Here is a 26,555-nt window from a genome sequence, read left to right on the forward strand (position 1 = left end):
GCATTTCCATGCAGGTGCATTGTCTTCCAAGCTGTGCTTTGTATTCTTTGCCGGCGAAAGAGGTTTAAAGAGAAGAGTTTGAATACAAATTTGGGGAGAGATACTGCTTTCAGTTCCCAGTAATATCTGTTGGAGTTGTGTCCTAGCATGTGTGTAGCAACAAGAAGGAGTTTTTATTATGAGCTGATTATCAGCCTTGCGAACAATTTTGCACAAGTATTAGGTTCCCTAACTAGTAGTCAGCTTGCAAGCTTTGCATTGGTTCGGTCAACAGTTGTCAGCGTCACCTCATGTTTTTCTTCCAGTATCTGCCTCTAATAGTTATACACAGAGATCACCATAAGCCCAAATAATCACCATAACCCAAATAATGTAAATCAAGTAAAAATAATAGTGAAGTCAGGATGCCTGGGTGGCTCAGCGGTTGAGCGTCTGCCTTTGGCTCAGGGTGGGATCCCGGTGATCTGGGATCAAGTCCCACATCGGGCTCCCTGCATGGAGCCTGCTTCTCCCTCTGCCTGTGTCTCTGCCTCTGTCTCTCATGAATAAATAAATAAAATCTTTAAAAAAATAATAGTGAAGTTAAATGATGCCAACATAAATTTAAAAAAAAAAACAGTAAGAAATTATAAACCTTTCCTGAACTTAGAACAGATTTGTGTCTTGACTTGTGGTTCCTTTGAGCTGTAGTACAACATGCACTTTTTATTTTTTAATCATGAATTCCTTGACTCAAGAAATATTTACTGTCTACCCAACTATGTGCTGGATACTTTCTAGTTGCAGGAGATACAAGCCAGCCAAAGTCCCTAAAGGGTTAAAAACAAAGAAATGACTAAACAGGAATAGAAATAAATGACCAAGATATTGTCAGATAATTGCAAGTTAAAGTAAGACAAGGTGATTTTGAGAGGTTGATGGTTGATGGGGAGCGGAAGTCACTTTAAAGTCAAAGAGAATCTGTCTGTGGAGGCACTATTTGACCTGAAGTCTGAATGACAGGAAAGAGCTAGTCTTGAAAGTATTTGAGTCAGGAAGTTCCAGGCAGGGGAAGCAAAATACCCTCTGAAGGAGTTGATGTGGCTATAGATTTCAAAAGAAGCCAGTGGCTCAGAGACACAGTGAAGCCATGAGGAAGGCCTTGGGAGACCTTCACTCAGAGGCAGGAGGATGAGTTTGTGGGCTTACAGACATGGTAAGTTGTTTGGACTTATTTGGCTCTGAATGCGTGAAAAACCACTGGAGATTTTAAGTATGGAATCATCATGCTGTGCTATATATGTCTTTCAAAGATCATTCTTAGTGCTGTGTGGATTTGAGTGGTGTAAGAATGGAGGCAGGGACCCATTTAGGGGATCTTGCCTTAACCCAAACAAGAGAAAATGGTTACTTGTCTTAGGGTAGAAGTAAAGAAATGGAGAGAGATGAAGAAATAAAGGTTAGATTTTAATTTCTATGGGAGTAAAAAAAATTTTTTTTTAAGATTTTATTTATTTATTCATGAGAGACACAGAGAGACAGAGACAGAGACATAGGTAGAGGGAGAGGCTGGCTCCCTGTGGGGAGCATGATGCAGGACTGGATCCCAGGACCCCGGGGATCACGATCTGAGCTGAAGGCAGACACTCAACCACTGAGCCACCCAGGTGGCCCAGGAGTAAAAACTTCTGAACGTGATTTTTAAATTTGATTTTATTGACTGAATAAAAGCTAGAAAATATTTAGGTCTTCCATGTGAAAGTACAGCAGACCCACTAGAGTGAGCTTTCCTTTGATGACCTAAAAGCAGTGATCAACAGGCCTCAGCTGTTTTCAAAGACATCTCTCTCTCAGTGGTGCTTCAGCAACAGGCAATGACCTAGATGGTGTCTTTAATCACAGGGCAAGATGGCCTTCTATTTCCATGACCCTCATTTCTTGAGAAAAGTATATGTTTCTTCAATAAGTTCGCTTGCTTTGGAATTTCTTTCAGTGATTCTCTCCATATGCCTAGAGCACTATTTACTGTAAACTCACTGGGGGTGAGAAATGCCAGTCCTAGAGAGCAGAAAGCCAGTATTTTCTAAAGGTGGCCAGACTTAGCAAGAGTCCCACTTATTGGGAAATAAGAAAAAATGCTGAGAGCTCCTTATTCTGAAAGGCAGATTTGTGATAAAGACTTGTTAAGAACTAGCCATCAACTAGTCAATTTATGGTTGCCTTGCCCTGAAAAAAATTAGCATTTTAAGAACATTTCGGTGCCATTTCACTCCCATGTAAGATATTAGGTATAGTCATTCTACTTCAGCCATTTTTGGCGGTTGTCACTCTTAGTTAATTTAATAGGTCATTAGGTCAATGTCCTTTTATCTTCTCATAGTTGAACTTAGGCCTTAGGAGTAGAAGTTTTCAGATTTCAAGACAAGTTTGCCTCCGCAGTATGGTCTGTGTACATTCAGCTCTCAAAAGCAACGAGCCAGACATATGTGCAATTAAGGGAGTGTTTCCTCAATAGGAAAACAAATTCCATTCTTAGCAAATTCCTCTTCTTTGCAGAAGTTACAACTGAGCAAAATGTCACTACATTTTCCACTTGCTTTTCTCTCTTTTTTTTTTACAATTGTCTAAAGATACAATTTCAACAAGCTTGAAGACAAACACTTTTTTAAAGCATAAAAAACTTATTTTCTACAAACCTATTGAAATGTACAAAGTATTTTGGACAGTAGTCACACAGAAGTGAATAAGTGTCTTATTTTATTGTGAATCTGACAAGCAAATGGATTGATAAACAAAGTAGCCTCTATTCTTAACAATAGAGAACATCTGAAACAATATCTGCACAATAGCTATGGGGGTGGTGAGGGATGGAGGGAGAAAATCTTGTCTTTGTGTACACTTTTTTTTAATGGCCTTTGCTTCTTATTTTTTAAGGCATTTTTATCCACAAATTTTATGGGTAAAGAACATTTGTTTGCATCCTATAATGGAGGCTTTCTTAGTCATACAAGAGATGGTGAGAAACTGTTGCCACTGTGAGAACCAAAAGAAAATAATTCTGGGATTTCAAACTCTGAAGCAATTGCAGCCAAACCCTATGTGGTAAAAGTCTCCATAAGGCTAATAGCTATGGACATCTTTTAGAGTTGTCAAACCCTACTATTCAAAATGTGATGCACAGATTATCTGTATTGGCATGACTTCCTGGGAACTTCATAGAAAGGCAGAATTTCAAGCCCCAACCCCAGGCCATTTATCAAAATCCACATTTTATTTTTTAAAATATTTTATTCATTTATTCATGAGAGACAGGGAGGGGGGGTGGAGAAGCAGGCTCCCTGCTGAGCAGGGAGCCCGATACAGGACTCAATCCCAGGACCTTGGGATCATGGCCTGAGCCAAAGGCATACACTTAACTGATTGAGCCACCCAGGTGCCCCGAAATCGACATTTTAGCAAGAACATTAGAACCAGTCTGCGTGCAGTAGTGGTTCTCAATCAAGAATGTGCATTGGGATCATCTGGGAATTGGTAGGATGTGCAGCCTGGCTATCAAAATTTTTAATAGCTTCCCAAGTGATTCTAAAATCCAGCAAGGTTTGAGAACCACTGATCTAAAGGGCAGGATTAAAACACACAAATACAGGAAAACCTTCAAACTTGTCACTTCTAAACTGGTCAGTAAAACTTGGCAGACTCCCAGCTTCCAACTAATGCTCCTTCTAGAAGCTTGGCTTGGCTCAGTGTGCATTTGGTAATCACACCATAATTGCTTTTCCCATTTGTTTGATTAATATACCTGCATCCAACAACTCTAGGCTGAATCTCCATTCTTTTAGGTATACACACTCTTCTCAACTCTGTTGTGTCATTCTCAATCTCAGTGTTCAGATGAGGGGCTCCAGTTTGAGTTCAACAGAGTGACCTTTTCTGATGGATGTGGGTTTTTCTAGCTAATGGTTGCTGGACTCACTTTTCATGTTGGGTGGCATGTGGCAGTTTCTCTCTGTTAATTAGAACAAATGTGCCAATTATGTTAATGTTTCTCCCGATACCAATCAGTGAATAATTAGACACAACACATCTGTCTTTCACAGGGGAGTAGAATAGGAAAGAAAACTGCAAGGTGCTTTGTTCTTTATTATTGACATATATGATTAGACAACTCCTTAACCAATCACATTGTTAACAAGTTCATGTATCTAAAGGGCAAAGAGTGCATAGCTTCTTGGGAGGAGGCTGAGCACCTCATTGTTAGCAATTTTATGACCAAAGTCCAGCTATCTCCAAAAAGATCTCTGTAAAGAATTTAATTTTTGGGGATCCCTGGGTTGCGCAGCAGTTTGGTGCCTGCCTTTGGCCAGGGCGCGATCCTGGAGACCCGGGATCAAATCCCACGTTGGGCTCCCGGTGCATGGAGCCTGCTTCTCCCTCTGCCTGTCTCTGCCTCTCTCTCTCTCTCTCTCTCTCTGTGACTATCATAAATAAAAAAGAAAATTAAAAAAAATAAAAAATAAATCTTGAAAAAAAAGAATTTAATTTTTCTTTCTTTCCTTCCTTTTTTTTTTCTTTTAATTTCATAGTCTATCGGTAAAATGCAGGTATGTCATTTACCCTGAACTACAAAAAGAAACAAGTTCTTAGGTAGAACTATTTAAAATTCTCACAAAGGACCCAGGTTTATTGATATGAAAGATTAAACTGAAAGAAATCACAAAACTCAACCTATACGATTATGTTGAAGGTGCTGTAAAGATATGAAGTCACCATCAGATTTATAATTTGTTATAATTTCTGCTTATGTGTCTCCATGTACCTTAACTATGGAGCTTTCTGATTATTGGAAAAATTTATTTTGTTTCTGTTGTTTTATTGGGATTTGTGGTCCATTCATGGCGTCATTTTACAGAGATGGAGCTTAGCTAAATTATTTCCTAATACGGGTAATGCCTCTCCCCTTGTGTTAATTCTGGCAGTATAGAGATGAGACATAGGAAACCAACACATTAGTCTTCCTGAAGGTAGTCAGAGCATATTCTAGACATTCTTTTAAATAAAGCTTTTTGTTTAGTGTAAAGTATATATACTCTAGCGAATATGGCTTTTGTTCTTAATATTTAATAATATTCAGCTATGTACTTTTATCATCAAATGGTAAAATATGATCATTGTTGTCATAAGGTGTGTATTATTGTGGTTTCAAATTTATTGTCTCCATTGTTCTTTTAAAAACAGTTGGTCAGAAAATAAGTATGGAATTTAGATTGTAAATTATTTTTTCTTACTGTGGCACTGATTTGCTTAAACAAAATGCAGAAACGACTGAGAGGAAACATTTACTATATTTGGAAATAGTTATGAATGCTAATACTAGTCAGTGCCAGGCATTCCTGAAAAGCCCCCGATACATGCTCATCCTGGGATATGTTCTTTTTGTCCAAGAAATGGAAGGGATGAGGCAACCAGGATGAGGACATGGTTGTTGATTTATTTTTATTGTATCATTTTGCCCAAATATTTGTGTTTTTTTAAAAGTAAGATATGAACATAGTTATACTTTACACAATTTTAGTAGCAAGCCATGCAACAAATTACTAAAGATAAATAATGTTTGGAAAATAATTATCTTGTGTAAATGAGTTCCCTACCTTTTTAAAAAGATTTTATTTATTTATTCATGAAAGACAACAGAGAGAAAGGCGAAGACATTAGGCAGAGGGAGAAGCAGGCTCCCAAAGGGAGCCTGATGCGGGCCTCGATCCCAGGACCCAGGGATCACAACCTGAGCTGAAGGAAGACATAATCAACCACTGAGCCACCCAGGTACCCCAAGTCCCCCACTTTTAGCATTAGAAGTTTTGGGCTTTGTCATAGGTAGTTTAGCTTTTATGGTACTTAATTAGAAAGAGGAGATGGGAGCGAATAAAGGTGAGAAAATGAATGTGAGAAGTCAAGATTAAATTGGAGATTATGATTTATCCCATATTTAATTATGAGCTATAAATGGATAATCCATTAGGAATGGTAGTCCACTTTTCTCTGTCTTCTTGCTGATGACATAAATCAAAGATTAAATTTAAACTGAAAACTACAGTTTTTAGCTGGGAAAGTTGAAACATGAGATTGTTGAATGCTGAAATGGCTGTTCAGAAAAGATTGTGCAAACCCCAGCCATTGACAAATGATCTCCATGTTTTGTTGCAAAACCTTTTTTTTTTCCCTGACTGCACTTATAGCCAATAGTTCTGAATTTTATAAAATATCAGTAACAGTAAAGCTATAAAACCATGCATCTAGGAGCCATAAAAAAAGAAAAGTTGATCCTTAAATCACACTACACAAAGGAAGGGATGGCGGTTTTATACATCTTTTCTGGGAACACAGAATATGGGGTCACTATGCTCCAGTCCTAAAACTTATAATCAAATTGGGAATCACTCATCTTCATTAGTAAAATTATGTTAGTGTTTTGAGAACTCTCTGCCAGACTGAAGGCATCAATAGAACTGAAAGACCCAACTGTTGGAGGGATTTCTAAACATTTTATCCTTCTAGAAGAGCTGGGAACCAATATCTCATATAGGAAGGCTAGAAATATGACCTCTCTCCTGGTACATACACTAGAAGGGATTGAGGCTGTAAATAAGGGGAAACTTTCTTCACTAGGAGAGTTGTATGAATGAAGACTCATAAACTAATACCAATAGCCCTAATGCAGTGGAAAATTGAAAGATCTGAAGAAGATCTAGACTTTTCCCCGTTTTTTTCCCTGATTAGTATCATGAATATGAAGATATGTACTTCTTAATAGAGACACTAAAGAATAGTGAATCATCAATATTTAAAATACATTTATGCAGATATAGCTGTTTGGGGTAAACTCAGAGAAGAAGCAGTTAAATTTGACTTATTCCCTGTCTCCTGATTCCAGCTGCTTTCCCTTACATATTTCATTAAATCTTCCTACGACACTGGGAGGGATGGTCCTTCCATCTATATGCATGAGCATCATGTTTCTGGGACTTTCCAGCCTGCACAAGGCTGCCAGCATAGCTAGTGGGAGGACCTGGCTACAGAGCCAAGTCTGGCAACTCCAAAGTCCGAATTTTTTCCTGTAACAACAACAAATTTTTTTTGGCTGTATGTTTTGGAAATTTAGTTTGTTAAAATGACACAAATTGTGTGTAGCCTTATTTGATTGATTTTCATGAGCTAATCAGATAATATCCAGACAAAGATGTCTTTTGGGGAAGTGTCATTTATTTAAAAAGTGTTAGATCATCCCATCAATTTTCCAAATGTAGAATAAGCATGTTGATTTGTGTTGTTTGTTGTTGTTATTATCTACAGATACTTCAGAAGAAAGTGAAAATTTTAGAATGTAAAAGAAAAATTAAACTCAACATCTGGCCCTTTCTTTTTAGAATACCTCAATTATTTTTTTAAAGATTTTATTTATTCATTAATGAGAGAAAGAGAGAGAAGCAGAGACATAGGCAGAGGGAGAGGCAGGCTCCTTCAGGGGACATGGGACATGATCCTGGACATGGGACTCCAGGATCACACCTTGAGTTGAAGGCAGATGCTCAACCTCTGAGCCACTCAGGTGTCCCTCAATGATTTTTAAGTACATTTCATTTGGTGATGTTCAAGAATTTTTTTCCAAAATATTTTCCTAAAATGAAAGTAATTGGTATGTTTTATATATATATTCCCAAGTCATATTTTTTGTTTGCTTCTTTATGACAGTACTGCTCTTAGGTCTGTGATAAGCAATACTTCTCAGTACTTAGCAGTCATATTTCAGCTTCTAGAAATCAAAATATATGCATTGCTAAAAATCAATAGAATCCAACATTGTGATTGTCTGAAACTTTAGGAGTCATAATTATTAAACATTTTGTCTAATTTCTAGCATCTGCAATTATCCTCACTGCATAGTAGCTATTAAATGGATATTCAATGAGTGAACTAATTTTAAGTAGGTCCTAATGACTTTTATTTTCGTATGCAGTCATGTCCTTATTTCTTCTCTCTGATTGTGGTTACAAATCTCAATTAAAGGAATGCTCCCTTGCATAAACTTGCCACTTTATAGTAGTAGTTTTATTTCCTACAGGGGCACTGATTCATGCCTCTGTTCATATGTTCATTCATTCATTCATTCATTCTTTCACCACACTTCAGCCAGGAAGGCTTTATTTCTGCTTCTCAAACAATGACTTTTGTCATTGCTCTTCCCTGTACCTGGAATACTCTGGCTAAGTATGATAGGCCCTTTCAAAATATTCATGTTCTAGAGCTTAGTCAGTTCTGCAGAGAGGTCTTCCCTGTCATCTAAAACAAGAGTCAGCGGGATCCCTGGGTGGCGCAGCGGTTTGGCGCCTGCCTTTGGCCCAGGGCGCGATCCTGGAGACCCGGGATCGAATCCCACGTCGGGCTCCCGGTGCATGGAGCCTGCTTCTCCCTCTGCCTGTGTCTCTGCCTCTCTCTCTCTCTCTCTGTGACTATCATAAATAAATAAAAATTAAAAAAAAATAAAAAATAAAACAAGAGTCAGCAAACTATAGCCTGTAGGCCAAATATGGCCCACCACTTGTTTTTGTAAATTAAGTTTTTATTGGAGCACAACCGTGTTCATTTATTTACATATTGTCTGTACCTACAGTTGAGAGACCTTAGCCCACAAAGCTTAAAATACGAGTTATATGACTCTTCACAGAAAATGTTTTCTGACTCCTGATCTAAAACACTGTATAGCACTGATTTTTTTTTCCCCAGCCCTAAGGACTATTGAACTTATCCAATATATTTATATTGCTTATACATTGCCTTCTTTCTTGGGAATTGCTTAGAGAGCAGATTTTGTCTGTTTGGTTTATTGATAGAGCCCAAGAATAGTGAGGTCACATAGTAGATATTCAGCAAATATACACTGGATAAATAATAAATAATATTTTGAACATCTCTGCCAGGGTGCTGTGTTAGATACTGTGAACATGAAACTAAACATACATATTCAGAGATGTTCAAAATGTATCATAAACATATGAGTAATCATGCTCTCAAGAACTCCCAGGCACAAACTTTGCATAAATCACTACAGTACAGTATGATAAATGGTTTGATAAGATTGCTTCAGCTGCACATAAAATAGACAAAAAGGGCTTCAGAACAAAAATGTCTCTTGAGGTGAATATTGAAGAACAAGTAGACTTGTCTCAGGAGAAAAAGAGGAGAAAGGCACTCTGGGTAGAGTGATAGGAAATGCAGTGAGTGGCCACGTTAGTGATGATCACATGCTAAGGAAGCTTCAGGAAGTTCTCAATACACTGTAGTATTAAGCGATCAAGGTGAAGCTAGTGCAGTAACTGAGGACAGCTTGTAAGATTTCATATGAAGTCTGGATTTTACCCTAGAAACAGTGACACAAGGGAGATAATTTTAATGGAAGCTATTGTTTTAAAGATTTTTTAAAAGATTTTATTTATTTATTCACGAGAGACACAAAAAGAGGGGCAGAGACATAGGCAGAGGGAGGAGTAGGCTCCCTCAGGAAGCCCGATGCGGGATTCGATCCCAACCGGGGACCACACCCTGAGCCGAAGGCAGCCACTCAGCCGTCCCACTCAGCCACTCAGCCACACAGACGTCCCAAGATTTATTTTTAAGTAAGAATTGTTGGAATTAAAGTAATATCACAGTACTTGAGATTAGGGGTAGAAAAGAGGGGCCAGGTTTGAAAAACATTTTCGGTACCATCCATAACTGAATAGAGTGGTTTTTGAAGAAAGCCATGAGGATTCCTGGGAGCTCTGAGTTTAAGATTGGGAGGATAAGATCCCATAATTAAACAGAAAACCAGGAGGACCAAGTTTATAGAGAAAGGAATGACCTGAGGAGATACTGAGATCAATTTGGCACATATTCTGCTTTTCATATTGGTCGAGCTTTCAGATGGAGTTATAAAGAAAGTAATTGAAAGTATGAATGGAGCTGAATGAAAATTGGGACTGGAGTTCATGATTTTTGAGTGAACAGCCATGAGAGTGAATGAGATCAGAGGTGCAGATAGGCCAGTTGTTTGCAAACCCAGCTGGCATTAACATTCCCTGAGGAACTTTTAAAAACACCACTGTAGGGGCACCTGGGTGGCTCAGTGGTTGAGCACCTGCCCTCGGCTCAGGGTCCTGGGATCGAGTCCAGCATGAGGCTCCCCGCAGTTGATCCCGTTTCTCCCTCTGCCTATGACTCTGCCTCTGTCTCTGTGTCTCTCATAAATAAATAAATAAATAAATAAATAAATAAATAAATAAATAAATAAATAAAATCTTAAAAAAAAAAAAAAAACACCAGTGCCTGTCTCCTTCATAAGCCCCATTCCATCAGAACCTCTGCAGGGGGTGCTCAGGCAGGAGCAGGTCTTAACACCTCCCTGGGTGACTCTGCTGCACAAAGTTGAGAACCACTGCTATAAAATGAAAAGGACAGAAAATGAAAGAGAGAGCTCTGTGGAGGACTATGTGAACTATGGTGGATGAAACAAAGAAACCAGGGAAAGAGGTTTGAGAAAGAACAGTTACTTACGTGGCCTGAGAGTGCCAGAGAGAAAGACGATGCTCTTGGATTGTTGGATGGGGCAGTGAAGGGGGGCCACTGGTCACCTCTTGAAGGTGCAGTTTGAGTGGGGAGGGGGAATCCAGACAGCACTAGATTGAAGGATCAGTGAGCAGATGAATAGATGCTGACAGTTTAGCCACCCAGGGAGAGAGAAGGTGGAAGCATGGCTGAGAAGAGCAGGGGTGTCACAGACTGATTTCCTTGTTGGCTGATTTTTAGGGTGGGTAGGAGACATGTGCATATTTGTGGATGATCTGACACTCAGAAGAAGGAACAGCTTTTTTTTTAGGGTTTTATTTATTATTTGAGAGAGAATGAGAGAAAGCGTGAGAAAGGGGAGAGGCAGAAGGAGAAGCCGACTCTGCCAAGCCAGGAGTCTGATGCAGGGCTCGATCTCAGGACCCTAGGATCGTGATCTGAGCTGAAGGCAGACACTTACCTGACTGAGCCACCCAGGTGCCCCAGAAAGGAAGAGCTTTGAGAGGAGTTTATATTGTTTGGCCTTATTTGGTCTGTTAAAAAAAAACAAACAACAATGAAAAGACATATGTCACTTGCTTAGATTAAGGAAGAGCCCCAAAATATCAAGTAATATGTTGATGACCTGGGGCCTCAAAAAGTCAAAGAGGTGGAAAAAATGAGCAGTGAGTGCAGCTTCTGAGTGCAAGATTCTGCAAGGCGGAGGTGGGAATGGTTTTGCAAGGAGGGCAAATGACTCCTGCAGAAACTTGCTCTATTTCCCATTTCCTGACATTTTTCACTAGCATAAGATGACCTTATTTGTGTTTGTCTTTTCTTGATTGAATGTTGAACAAGGTCTCACAATTTGAAGATTGCTCTTTACAGAACTATCTCACGTTGCTCAGCCTCCTTGCCACGGAGCACGTTGCCTAAAGAAAATAACAAACTACAGAGTGTTTGGTTAGATTTAACATAGGTGAGTCATAGCATATGGATATGTGCACATAGAAGTTTTTTTTAGCATAGAATTTGATGGAATGCTGTTAGGTAAAAAAAAAATATGCATATTAAAAATACTTTAGGTATTTTTCATTTTTCACTAGATGTTGCTTTCATTTGTTAAATTTTTAATTTATGAAAGTCTTTTAAACTAGTAGAGACACTAAATCAGACAGTGTTCTATTATTATATATTATGGTAAGTGACCTGTTAGTGGCATATTAAGCCTTCCTTCAATTTTGATGAACATCCAGAGTGAAATGACCAGATTTGCAAAAGAGTTTGTCACCCTGTCATTATAGTCCCTTACTCTTTCAAATACCACACTGATCTTCCCAGTTAGTTCACACCTGCCTTGCGCCATGCTGGAAGCTTTTACACCCTCATACAATATATCTTGGTAAGACCGGGATGCAATATAGATGCCTTCATTTTGAAAAGTAGAGGGCAAGCTTTCAAGGCAATTAGCTTTAGGGTGAAGCGCATATAGAAGTTAAAGATATAAATACAGATTCCCTTAAATATGTTTTTGTTTGTGTACCCCTTAAAATTTTTGCATATTGCTGGTTACTTGAATTCCAGTTTGAAATCCACGTGCCTTCAAAATCTTTTTTATCTAAACTGAAAGGGGTTTTCCCTTAGTCATTTGTATGTCCAGTTTTATAATACTTTATAAAAGTGATCTAAACAGATCAGGATGTTATTTCTCAGGTCATTTGCAGGCAAAGAAAATCCTGTAAGGGTGGGATTAAAAACCCACCCCTCCTAAAGATATTTCAAGTCACTGCCAAAAATTTGGGGTGCATCTTTCAAAAGCAAGGATTCTTTCCTGATGCCCCTGAAATCAAAGTATACCCAGTCATCATGCTGGCTCTGAAAGTGAACCTGTGTTGGTCCTGTAAGAGTGAGCAGGGTGGTGGTGATAACAGAGGTTGGGGCTGTTGGCTCTTTCCTATGATCACACTGCTTCCCTACAAGGAGCTCTGGCTGGAGGTTAGAGGCCAACACGGATCCATGTCCCAGAGTACCTAACCTGCTTCTGTTATCCCAGCTTCTCTTAGCTACCAGCACATGATCTGGAGACCACTCTGTGGATGCTCCTGTCTGTAGTTTTGTGGTTACTTCCTCACAGTTCTTGCTTAGTGGGTGAACAAGAGCCCCAGGCTCAGGCCGTCTAGCATCCAGATCTACGCTCCTTCATGAGCTTTATAAGGGTACACTGGTTCCTCTCTCTGAACTTAATTCTCCTTATCTGGAAAAAATGAGTCTATATATACCTCCCCCACAGAGCAACTGTGAGAAATAAAGATTATGTATCTAAAGAACCTGGCTTGGCAGCTGAAACACTCCATACAAGCTCATTGCTTTCTTTTTTTTTCACTCCTCACCAACGCATTTCATCCTTCTCATCCCCTTCCCTGTCCTCCCAATTTCAAGGGCAGGGAAAACATTCTACTTTTGAACTCTTTCTTAAATGAGGTTATGATTCACATTAGGGACCACAGGGCACCTCCTCCCCCTCCGGAACACATCCGCCACCCTAAGAGGATGGCAGTTGTCCCATAGCCACAGCATGCGCCATGGTATCTACCTTTCCTTTCCTATTCCACTGGTCCAGCTGCCCCAGAATTTTCTTTGTGTGAAGAAAAAGAGAAGCAGAGAAGAGAACTCAGGATAAGTCACTCCTGAACTTAGGATCATAATGAAAGCAGAGGTGCTAGAAGGAAGTTCCCTGTCTTGGGGATCCAGCTAAATGTGCTAAATCCAATGACATGGATGCCATTGTCTGGGGGTGGAGGTAGGGTAGAGAATGATGTCATTATAAGAACAAAGATGACTATTTTATCTATTTATCACTCCTCTACCTCCCCCCCCACACACACACAAATAGGTAGCTTGGAATTTCTAAGTGCATACACAAATTTGGGGGCTATGTAGATCCAGATTGTAAAAATCAGGAATGATTCATTACTGAAAAGAAGAGGGAGAGACTGAGGATAGATTGGACATAACAGAATACTGAGAAAGAAATAAGAGTGTGTCCAAAAAAATATATTTCATCAAGTGATGAATGTAAAATTATTTTCATGTTGTGAAGGGTCAAGTTGTTAATGGAAAATAAGTGTGTGCTTGAAGAATCATTTATTCCTTAGACTCTCTAAGAATCTGTTTTATTTTTTGCAATATTAATATTTAGGGGCACCTGGGTGGCTCAGTCAGTTAGGCATCCGACTCTACAGTCGTGATCTTGAGGTGGTGGGATCGAGCCCTGCATGGGGCTCTGCACTCATTGGAGAGTCTGCTTGAGATTCTCTCCCTTTCTATGTGCACACACTCTCTAAAATAAATAAATAAAATATTTTTTTTAGAAAAGAATAATAATGTTTAACAACAACAAAAAGAAAACACACATAACCTCACCAAGTGGCTACTTCTCATCTCAGAGTGAAATTAAAGCCAATTTCATGAAGCCCCTGTTAAGCTATTCCTTTTGTTTCTTCTGTACATAATGTGCTATATTGAGCCGTAATTATGACTTAAAAACACATGACAGACATTTTGAATGTTAAAAGTAAAAAGAACAAGTGCTGATGAGTAACTTGAAGTAGGAAGAAAACACAGCTGGGAAACTCAGGTAAAATCAAAAGTATAATACTGTGGATGGTCTAAAGTATACTACTGTGGATGGCCTGGCTCTAGGTAAAAGTAATAGTAACAGTAATATATAAATTGCCTTTTATGCCTTATTATTAGGTGAGGTAATGACTATTTCTCAATCTTGCTAAAATTTCTTTTATTAAAAATCTATTCTACTTATACTTTTAAAAATTGATCTAGTGTGATGATTTGCTTATAACTTAGAAGAATTAGAAAATAATATTTATACACACTAAGTAAAATACCCCGTGATACTTTCTCTAAAGCACATGCATGTTAATGACATCTTTAGACTTATGGATTCACAAAGTTAAAGTGGAAATATGTATTTAGGTTTAGCATACAAACTAGCTTGGCCAATTTAATACTTAATCATTTATATATTTCTAGTACAATCTGAAGAGTCGTAATCTAATGGTGAGTTGACTGTCTCAATAAAAAATGTCAGAGAAAATGAAAGAAATTCAGATATCAAGATACTTTCCTTTTTGTTTTGTTTTTTTAAGATTTTATTTATTCATGAGAGACACACACAGAGAGAGAGAGAGAGAGAGAGAGAGAGGCAGAGACACAGGCAGAGGGAGAAGCAGGCTCCATGCAGGGAGCCTGATGTGGGACAAGATCCCGGGTCCCCAGGATCACGCCCTGGGCTGAAGGCAGGTGCCAAACCGCTGAGCCACCCAGGGATCCTTCCTTTTTGTTTTTAAGTTAACACCCTTTCTCTGCTGTTTTTTAGAGTATCTTGGGTTTTGTCCTATCTCCTTTAAGTATATCCTTAATTAATATTAATAATTTAAGAATGTTTACTGTATGTCCAGCACTGTATGTGATTTGTGTATTAACTCATTTGATCTTTACAAACCTTACGGCATGCATTTGAGGATTAACCTCATTTTATAAATGAGAACCATGAGGCAGGGAGAATAAGGAACTTACCCCAAAGAGATACAGAGGTAACAGAGTTCGATTTTGAACCCAGGCAGACTGATGGGAGAGCAGTCCTCTCAGCTGGCACTTTGGGAACCAGCTTCTTAAAGTAAGATTTTCAGTTGCACATGGTGGGATTAATCAACAGCAGACTTGACAACAGAATATGCAGATTGGGCATCCTAACATTGCCCTGTAACTATTTTCATTGCCTGTTAATAAATTACTATTTCTTTGTAAACACTTGAGCCAATTACTTCAAATGTGCCCCAAATTATTGAAAAGACTGCAGTTACTGAGTCACAAGGACAGAAACACTACTTTGTCTCACTGCAGCCCTGACAACAAGTTATGCTTTATGGGCAAAGCCTTTTATTGTTTTCTGAACTACAACCTATTTTTCTCTTCTTGAATGTTTTATACATAGCTAAAAATAACTTTTAACTCAGAAAGTCTTCTCCCATGTATAAATCAGATGGTTTGCTAAATGGGAGGGATAGGAGGAAGCCACATCTCAGGGTGAAATCAGCAGGAAGCATTGAAATGAGCAAAATGGAACAGAATTCAGAGGCCAGACCAAAGTACTTACTCCTGATTAACCAGGGTTCCTTACAAATAAGGAGCATTGCAGCAGTATAATTAATTACTACTCAATTCAATAAAATTCTAACAAAAGAATCTGTTAATCTGTTGTTTCTTGGGATTTCACATACAGTTTATGTAAGGAGATTCACTGTGAAATTACTTCAAATGGAAGAATGTCACTCTATCTGCTGCTCTTGGGTTCCGGAGACACTGCATGAAAAGGCCATATTTTTTAAATAAAAAGATATATTTACAAAGATTTATGTTGATTTCCTTTGCTGATTTAGACAACCTCTTACATGATAAACAGAATTATTCTCACACATTACAAGCACTTACCTGATTTGTCCCTTTCTCCCCCAGAACTTGACACCATGCCTCGCATGTAGGAACGCAGTGTTTGTAGGATGGAATTGAAAAAAACAAGGTGCCTGCCTCTTTGTTTATTAAAAATTAAAGTTCTTGGGAAGCTATATTTTCAGCCCAGATTTACCATGATCACCTAGGTTCTGTGTTGACCAGATGAAGGTCTGCAATCATTACTCAAACACCTCTTACCTCTCCAACAGACATACAGGTATAATATGGGTTAGATGGGTATGCCACTTTGAAAGATGCTTTAGTTAAAACATGCTGGCCACGTGACACTTTAGATTTATAAATGATAATGAGACATTGGGGGTCTCCTAGTATAATTCTAGAGGTGGTCTTCTACCTTACGATTTCTCCAGTGAGTCCATTTGGAGGCCAGGCCAACTCTTAGGATTTCACTTCAGGCAGTAGAGATTTGTGTACTTAATCTCCAATAGAACTTAGTGAGAAGGGAAGTTTAAAATGGCTCTCGTTTAATATATTTAATATTAATTTTTCCAGTTAAAGCACCAACTTTATAGAGGTCTAAAAATGTATATAACAAACTTGATCTCACTACATGTCTTGTTTTTGTTCATACATTCAGTAAATACTAATTAAGCACCTATTATATGCCAGCATAAGGCCACAGGAATGTAACATTGATCAAAACATAGATCAAAATTTGTGGAGCTTAAATTCTGGTGGAGGAGACAACTACTAAGTAAAATATAGTCTATATGGGATGATGAGAAGTGACATGCTGAAAATAAAGAAAAGAGGGTGAGATATTGGGGGTATAGGCAGAGAGAGATGTTACAATGTTAAACAGTAAATCAGGAAATGACTCACTAAGAAGGTGACATCTCAAGACTTTAAGAAGGGAAAGGAGAAAATTATGCAGATTTTTAGGGAAGGGCAAATTCACCAGCAGACTCAAAATCCCCAAAGGAAGGGCACCACTGATTGGGACCACCAGAGGGACTAGCATGCTAAAGAGATGAGAGAAGAGAAAAAGTAATCCTGGTGATGGTAATCATCAGGTAATCAGGAATCCTGGTGATGCTGGGCCTTGTGAGTCCTTGTAAGGACTTTGGTTTTGACACAAAGCAAGATAGGGAGCCACTGGAGGGTCAGAGATGAGGTGCACCATGATCTAACTTAGAATTTAAGGATCATTCTATTGTATTGAGAATAGACTGTTGATGGCCAAGGGGAAAAGCAAAGATAAGACAGGAAGTTGCTGCAATAATCTGAAAGGGAAATTATGGTGGCTTGAACCGGAAAAGGGGGTAGTGAGAGGACAAGAAGTGGTCAGATCCCAATATGCTGCTCTGATTTCCACTGCCCAGAGAGAGGGGTAGAGAGGAGTCAAGGCCAAGTCGGAGGTTTTTGTCTAAAGAAATGGAAGGATAGAGTTGGCATTAACTAAGATGGGCAAGGCTATGGGAGGTGCAGTTCAAGAGGTCCTTCTTAGACACCCCAGTGGTGTCAAAAGAAGGCAGTTGGATATATGAGTCTGGAGTTCAGGGGCGGGGTCTAGACTGGAGATAAATTTAGTGTAGAAGACCTCTGCTTGAGGCTGGATGAGCTCACCACAGAAGTGACTATAGATAGAAAATAGAAAAAAAAAAAAAAAGAAAGAAAGAAAAGGTGCAGGGACTGTGCCTCCAGAGGGGAACAGACTTTTGCTCCAGGAAGTTGTGGGGGATGGAGTGAAATAAGACAAAAGCAAATGCCCTGACCAAGAAAGCAAGTGAAGAGGAGGGAGAAACCAGCTGGTGGAACCTGCTGCTGAGTCATATGAGTTAAGTATTAACACCTCACCAGTACATCTAACAAAGTGAAACTGATTGGTGACTTTGGAAAGAGAGTACGGGTGGGTCAAAGGGTGGAGGTGAACGTGCATTAGAATAGATTCAGGAGAGATGAAGAGGACAAGAAATGGAGAGAGTGAAAATAAACAAGTATCCCAAGGCATCCTGAAAGGTGAGCAAAGAAATGCGGAGGTGATTATAGGCAGAAATGAGTGGGGAGGGCTTTAAGTTGTGAAAAGTACTTCTGTGTCTATATGCTGTTGGAAATGATTCGTGTGGAGAGAATATGAATGATTTAAGAGACAGAGAAGAGACTTGCTGGGGCTCGCCCTTGACCAGGCACGAGGGAATGGGATGGAGAATACAAACGAGAGGTGACAGGTGGGAGCATGAAGAGCTGACCCAGCAACCAGACAGAGGATGTGGAATACAGATGGGGAGGTGGGTAGTGGGAGTTGTGGAAGATGTCTCGTGATTGTCACTTTTTTCAGTGAAGTAGAAGTCGTGGTCATCCGCTGAAAGTGAGGATAGAGAGGGAGGTAGTGTTTAAGGAGAGTGGAGAAGGTGTGAAATAGCTGTCTAGGAGGATGGGACCGTGAACAGATGATGAAAATATAGTACGATTTTTTGGCAGCATTCAGGGCCCATTTGCGTTCTGTTATCATGAGTTTAAGATAAGCCTACTCAACATGACTGGGCACAGCCACACTCGCCTGCAAGTCTCTGAAGGTGGTGTCGAGGAAGAGTGGCCAAGTGAGTGCTTTAAGGAAGGAGAGGGATGGGGGAGCTGAGGCTGTAAGTTGAGAAGTTGGACATGGCAACTGAAAAGTGGTAAAAAGAGAAGAGGGAACGTGAGAGGGGTAAGAGAGGAGATTGGGAAGCATAATAAATATGTAGGTCCTAGTGAAAAGTTGTCAAAGTAGGGGTCCTAGAGGGAGTAAGCCAGAAAGATGGGGAAGAGTAGAAAGAGATGAAAACTGAAATGGAGTTTCAGATGGATTGCAATGACTGCTAAGGACAAGAGTTAGACAGGTGGTTCTCCAACTTGATCATGCATATTCATCCCTGGTTCAGATGCACATTTTGATCCAGTAAGTCTAGATGGGGAGACCTGAGATTCTGCGTTTTCTTTCAGGCTCCCAGGTGACATAGATGCCTCTTGTCCAGGGATCTCATTTGAAAGACAATCAGCTAGAGTGGTACTTCTCAATCCCTTGAGGAGTTTAAAAAATACAGGTGCTAGACCAGTGTTGACCAGTGGATCAGTGTTTCTCTGGGTTAGATTTAATTTCTCTGGATTCGATGTAGAATTGATATATTACGATTGTCCAAATAATTCTACAGTGAGGTCAGGATTGAAAGTCTTTGGCCTTTAAGTATTAGTATCTTACAGACCAAGTTCATGGCAGGAAGGAGTGTCGTGTAACTGAGAGGCCAAAATGTTGAAAGTGTCATGTTTGTGGTTATTAAAATCATTAGAAATTATGACAGAAAATGTGCTGGATAAAATGACTGTGAGTCCCGAAGTCTGTAGATGACTACAAAAAATATAGGAAGTGGGTGACATAATCTGAAGGCATGAGATTCAAGACAAAGCTGTTTGGAGAGAAGGGTCTAGAATGGGCAAAGCAGAACAAGGAGGACACTTACCAAACCCCAGTCTCAGTGTATGTTGAATTTGGGAAATCAGACATCCACCACTGGTCTCTGGAGAGAACTCCAGAAAAAAACACAGTAGCATCATGAAGAGCTGGGTTTAAGTTAAAGAAAAAAAAAATGAAGAAGACAATTTAAAAAGAGTTTGAAATTTTGGAGTATTTTGCTGCTGCATTCCAAAACAGCTTGGAAGGGTGTCGAAACTCGCAGGGTCGGAGATGGGGGTGCACAGAGCAGTATGAGGATTCTAGTGCAGGAGGTGAGTGATGATGACCTGAGCTTCTTGCAGAGATGTGGTCCCCAAGCAGGACATTGTGGCAGCTGGGAGTACTGGCACGGAGGGGACAGTGGTAAGGGAGTTATCAGAAGGCGGAGGAGCCCACGGCTCATCTCTTCAATCCAGAGCTATTTCTAGTGGTAGCAAACCCTCTGTTTCTTTAAATAAAGGCATTGCAGGTGAGCCCAGAATGGAAAACAAGTCAAAGCAGAGCTTCTCTGGTTAAAGTCAGAGTTGGGGAGGAGGGCAGTGCCCCCCATAGGACCCTGGGGGCCTCCTCAGTACTCCTGGGTTCTTCAGAGGCCCTCAAAACCCAGGTCATAGTCACTGCTCCAGCGCTGGCAAGAGACTTGAGAAAAATGTGGAGCGACGTATTTGAAAGTAAAGATGGTTTACCCAATAATCATGTAGGTCTTTTTAGGTCTTGCCAGTCATGCAGATTGTTCTTTTTTTCCATGTAATAGACTTTCAAATAAACAAGCGGTTTGCAATATCCCTTGGGATGTCTTTATGTCACTTCTGATCAGGTTAACATCACTGTTGTTAACCAATGTGATTTCAATAGAAGAAACTATAGTTTTCAACAGTCATGAATTAGGCCAGATTCTCCAGAAGCAAACCATGAGGCCAAGATTTGAAAGCAAGAGGTTTTGTTTTTGTTTTGTTTTTGCTTTGCTTTGTTTTGTTTTATGGAAGCATTCATAGGGGAGAGAACCTCATAGGTGAGTGGAGCACGCTGGACAGAAAATGAGAAGCCCAGTAGGTGTGTACATTTAGGTGACACCTCAAGGAGATAGCTTTAGCCTAATCCTGCAGTGAAACTCTGGAGAGGAGCAGCTCAGATTCTGATCCCAACTGGACACAAGGAGATAGCTTTAGCCTAATCCTGCAGTGAAACTCTGGAGAGGAGCAGCTCAGATTCTGATCCCAACTGGACACAAAGCACACTCATGAGGCAATGGCTAAGCAGGAGGTTGTGGGGCAGGGGAGCTGTGAACTTGTAGGCATTTCCGGGGAAAGTCCAGGAGTCTGAGACCCATATTTCAAAGGAAGAGTAGCAATTATGGGTCCTTGAAAGAATAGCAATAAGAGCACGCATATGCGCGCACGCGCGCGCGCACACACACACACACACACACAGTAGATCCAAGACCAACTCGGGGGAGCCCAACAGTTCTTGCTATAAGTGGAAAGCTTTCTTTAGAATGGCATAGATATGCCCAGATAAAGATAAGATTTAAAAATTGATGTCTGGGGACCCTTGGGTGGCTCAGTGGCTGAGCATCTGCCTTAGTCTCAGGGTGCGATCCCAGGGTCCTGGGATTGAGTCCCACACCAGGTTCCTCACAGGGAGCCTGCTTCTCTCTCTGCCTATGTCTCTGCCTCTCTGTGTCTTATGTCTGTCATGAATAAATAAATAAAATATTTTTGAAAATTAATGTCTGCTTTCAATTATCATCGAAGATAATTAATGATTATTAATATAGTTTGTAGCAGTATGAATTTTGCTACCTTCCCTCTTGCCCTTCTAGTGAGATCATACTACCATACACATATGGCCAAGTTTTAAGAAAATCTAGGTCAATAGATTATGACAATCTGATCAGATATATCCCGGCATGGCCCTGACTGAATGTGTTGTCTGTATTTGGAAACAAAATGCATGTTTTAAAACCGCACTGTCTTAGGTGGATTCCATTCTGTTTCTCACTACCATAGTGTAAATACCAGGAATGTTTTGCCATTTCAGAATTTATATCACTACAAATACTTGCTCTTATCTACATCCTCATACGTTTATTTCAGGATTGGTGTTGGTTTTTGTTTTTCCCTTTAAATTCTGGCCTCTCTTCTAAGGATTAGAGGAGCATTATTTTAGAGTCCCTATGTTGGATGCAATTTAGAGCAGTACAACGTCAAACCCACTGACAAGATTTAGAGATTAATTTCCAGCCCTCTTGTGGTGCCCGAGAAACTCCTTAAGATTTTGAAAATGGCAACACTATTGACTCTCTACTGCTAAAGATTACTTGTATCCATTATCCCATCACTGCAAGAGAAAAGTTTAAGTGAAGCAAATATCAATGTTGTTTTGCTTTATGGGAAAACCAGTGCCTAGGAAAAAAAGAAGCAGCAGCAATGTATAGAATAAGAAATAGTTTACCATCCATAAAGACAGTTTATGCAGATATATCTCCCTCCTTTCATTCTCTTAGGATAACATTGCTGTTGCTAAATTGATGTTATTTGCATGGAAAAAATGGTTCAGTAGTTTTGAACAGTCACGTATTAGCTCAGGTTCCTCAGAGACAAACCATGAGTCAAAGATTTGATGCTAGTGATACACAGAAAGAGAGCTTTGAATATGATGTGTATGCTATTTGGATTATATTGAACGTTGGTAGAAAACCTTTTTTTCTTCAAGTATTTTGGCTTAAATGCGTCTCCAAATATGTGTTTGCTACATTTTAACATAAGTGCATTTGGGGGGAAATTTAATCCATATGTTTCAGCAAGGTCACACATAAATCATCCAAATGTTGCTTTATTGGAGCTACATGCTGTCTAAGATGCCTTTGGAGCTTTTTTAATAGTCCTTACATTCTTTTGTGAAAAGCAGTAAGTTGCCAAGAGTAAACAAATCCAACAGCAAAAGGCTCGAGTTCAGTTTGAAACGCTTAGCCTATTATTTGTGATTGGGTTCTGAACTTGGCAGCGCGCGTTCCCCGTTCGTGAAAACAATTTGAACACTGTATTTCCCAGTTGGTTCACCGACGTTGAGAGTAATGGAGCCCAGACAGAAATCAGCGTGTTTGGCAGGTGAGTGATACTTACCACGACCTCAGAAAGCTACTTCCTCCAGGTTTGCCGAAGTTCAGAGCGGGAAACGATGTTGTACAAATTACGAAACCCAAGTTAGGACAGACAGCCTTGGAGGGACCCACACTGGGGATTTATCCATTTCTCTTGTGCATCTTTAGGTGGAATGGTTGAAAAATGAAGACATAATTGATCCTGTTGAAGATCGGAATTTTTATATCACTATTGATCATAACCTCATCATAAAGCAGGCCCGCCTCTCAGACACCGCAAACTATACTTGTGTTGCCAAAAACATCGTTGCCAAGAGGAAAAGCACGACTGCAACCGTCATAGTCTACGGTGAGTGAGCTTGTCCGGGTCTCGATCTGGTTCATGTCAAATTACTGTTTCTCATTTTAATTTAAAATAGCCAGGAGAGGCCCCTTTTTGGTCCCCATTGCCCCCTCTCCCAACTTCCGGCTTCGACAGGGAGGTTTACCTGCTTCCTTGATACTCATAGAAAGACGAGACTGGAACGTTCCTAGCCCTCGGTCAGTCCTCCTACGGGAAGATGAAGGAAGTCGGCCTGAGGCCTGCACCGGAGCCGGCCGACGTTCCGCCTCTCCAAGCCCTCCTCTCCTCTGCGCACCCTGGACCACCCATCCAGAGCAGTGGATGATGGTGATGCCGAGGTGGCCTGCTCCTACTTCTGTGGGCCCTGGCTCACCCAGGTAAACTGGAGCTGACCTGTTCCCTGAACACATCGGAGCAACGCCGACTTCCTAGAACTTGCTTCACACGCTCCATCAGGGGTGCTTCGAGTGACTGCAAGCCCTGCTATCACCGTGGTCCTCATGCTAACCGTGTGGCAAGGTCCAACAGAATGATTTCTTCTGGAAGCTTCCCTTCCTCTCTCTGGCCTATAGCCTATAGCCCAGCTCATCTCTGACTGGGCCTAGCCTTTCTCCAGAAACTCTCAGCCAATTCCACACTCACACTGGCAGTAGCGCGTGATGCTTTTATTTCTCTGCACGCTCTCGTGCTCAGGTGTCTTCCATTCATTCTACAGGTAGTTTCATTCCCCAGGCGGTGCGGTAAGCTCCGTTACCGGCTGAGACCACTCTATGGGTGTATTTCTCACAGTGGTGGACATTCAGGAGGTCCTCATATTCTTGATGGCTTATCGTGTCAGAGGTAACCCAACATTTTGGGTTAAACATATTTGAAGGTCTGCCACCCCTTAAATGATATGCCCGTGTCACACCACCCACTTAGAACTTAAGGAAGCTTTTCACGGCTGTGTTAGCGTTAAAGGACGTTCCAGGGGCCTTGGGGCCTTGGGGCGACTCTGTGAAGGAGGGGCAGCCACGGGCAAGTATCTGGCTCGTGGGACTTACTGCAGATGGTGTTGTTCGTCGGATGGACATCCTCATGCCCTAAGGAGTTATGAGAAACAGGAGCCGCCTCGATGTTCCAAAGGCTGAATATTGTGACGCTTTAAATCTCTCATTTTCATTACAAGACAGATACATACTATATTTTAATCCTCTGAATACTCTGAGGCTTAATTTCCTCATCAGGATAATGGCTCTATTAAATTGTAAGCAGTTGCCTCTCTTCAGCCACAATGAAATGATCCCTCTTTTTGTCTTTCTAAACTGGCTGAAGGACTTGATTAACAGCATTTGAAGTGCAGAAAAGAAACAGCACCTCACAACCCATAGGAATCATAGGTAACTAATGACAGCCTCTATACATGCAAATCTCTTTTCCTAATGGATAGAATGCTTTCAATATCTATAAATAGAAGCTGAACATTGTTTTTCGAAAGAATCAAACACAAGGAACTTAAGCATTTTGAGTTCAAAAGACAGCATTGGACTAGTGGACAGGAGTCTTGTGCTCTAGGACTGGTTCTACCACCAACTGACCTTCAGTTGGTCACTTGACTGGATGCTAGAATCCCGTGTCTCCTCTGTCGAATGAGAAAGTAAGTCTAGGACTTTCGCATTCCTTTTTTTTTCTTTAGAAGTTTATGTTTATTCATTTCTTGTTAAAATCTACCAGAGCAGTACACGTGTACTGTAATCCCAAATATTGGCTTGTCAGTGTGCTAGTAAGCAGTTTATACTGACAATTCCATGACATTTGGGTGGGTTTTTTTTGGTGTTTTTTGTTTTGTTTTGTTTTGTTTGTTTGTTTTGTTTTTTGTGACATTTGGTTTTGTAAAGCTGAGCAGGTTAAGTTGCTTTTTGGAACACTAACTGAAACTCAACCTATCAACCAGCTGTCCTTTTCATGGCCCCATAAAGTAAGTTGTCCAAGACTCACAGATGAGGCTCAGCAGAAGTCCACAGCAAAACGTATATATCTAATGAATATTTCATTTTTAAGTCTGTTGTGTATATTTATTTTTGTTAGTATCGTTTTTAGATTGCAAAAATGTATCTGGTATAGAAAATTTTGGAAACACAGAAAAGGTCAAAGAAGATGTCCATAATCCTGTCATCTTGTCATCCAGAAATAGCTGTCAAAAAGATTGATATGCATAAGACTGGTATTTTCTATGCACAGATAAGATTTTAAAATAAGGGGTATAAATATATTTTTTACTTAAAATGTAATGTTGAAATACTCATATATTATTAAATAGACTTATGTAGGGAAATCCCTGGGTGGCTCAGTGGTTGGTGCCTGCCTTCAGCCCAGGGCCTGATCCTGGAGTTCCAGGATTGAGTCCCTGCATGAAGCTTGCTTCTCCCTCTGCCTGTGTCTCTGTCTCTGTCTCTCTCTCTCTCTCTCTCTTTCTCTCTGTGTGTGTGTGTGTCTCATAAATAAATAAATAAAATCTTTAAAAAATTTTTAAAAATAAAAAATAGACTTCTGTAGCACCATTTTTAATGGCTGCCTACATGTCAATCACATGAACATGCATTTACTTTACCATTTTCCTATTGTTGAATATTACAGTTGTTTACAATTGTATATCTTTTTACAGAAAATCACTCTGCAATGTCTTGTCTGTGTCTATATGTATAACACATTAACGATGATTTCCCATTGCATGAGTTTCTAGAAGAGGAGATGTCAGCTGTGTGAAGTACACCATATAAACACTTCACCTATAAGGTGCTGCCTGAATGTCTAGCACTCCCATTTATGATCAAGAGACAGACACTTATTTTAGTTGTGTCAGGTTTTAACTACCAGCAAATAATTTTTGTTAGAAAGTGCTTCATTAACAATAATTTAATCTAAACTCACATTATTTAAGTACTAAAATATATCAGAGTATTTTCTAGAGGGAGATGTCCAGAGGTAAATAGTGAACATGGTGTTAGAATGTAGATTTTATGATCATACCTATACTGAACTCTCCATCAAACACCATAGCTAGCCTTTACATACAGCATGAATGTCCATTTCAATCACAGAAACAACTTGCCAATTTAGTCAAATAGGTGCTCAATTAGTTTAAAATCTAGCAATATTAAGACCTTATTTTTTAACCAGGTTCACTGGATTAGTTAATGAAACTGACTAAAAGTCCTTAAAAGGTTGTGAAGTTTACATGTGCTAAAGAAAACTAATTGGTCATCTGCTATTATGAAAAAGATACATGATTTCATTCAGTTCTCATGCTCCAGATCCGCCTGCAGTCTTGGCATAATGATGTAAACATTTATTATTTGAGATAAGCTGTCAAAAACAATTTTTGGAGCTTGACTAGGTAAGGGGAATATATATTTTTTAAAGAACACTAACCAAGAGAAATAGAACACAGTTCTATTTACTTTTCTGAGTAGGTGAGTAAATCTGGGTAATTCATTTTATTTATCTCTATGCTTAGATTCTTCTGCTCTTTAATAATATTTGGAATGAAATGATGCCCTAGCTCTCTTCAGGCTTTGAAATTTTAGATT

The 26,555-nt window shown here is 39.8% G+C and overlaps 1 protein-coding gene across 1 annotated transcript in view; it reads left to right on the forward strand.

The window, feature by feature from the left end:
• Positions 1–26,555, forward strand: part of UNC5C (unc-5 netrin receptor C) — a 350,439-nt gene that overhangs the window by 257,349 nt on the left and 66,535 nt on the right. The window contains exon 5 of the mRNA XM_055313260.1: positions 22,812–22,992. Coding sequence (XP_055169235.1) covers positions 22,812–22,992 — 181 coding nt within the window. The remainder of the gene's footprint in view (positions 1–22,811; positions 22,993–26,555) is intronic.

The sequence above is a fragment of the Nyctereutes procyonoides genome, unplaced genomic scaffold (assembly GCF_905146905.1).
Source record: "Nyctereutes procyonoides isolate TBG_1078 unplaced genomic scaffold, NYPRO_anot_genome, whole genome shotgun sequence".
NCBI classification, from domain to species: domain Eukaryota; kingdom Metazoa; phylum Chordata; class Mammalia; order Carnivora; family Canidae; genus Nyctereutes; species Nyctereutes procyonoides.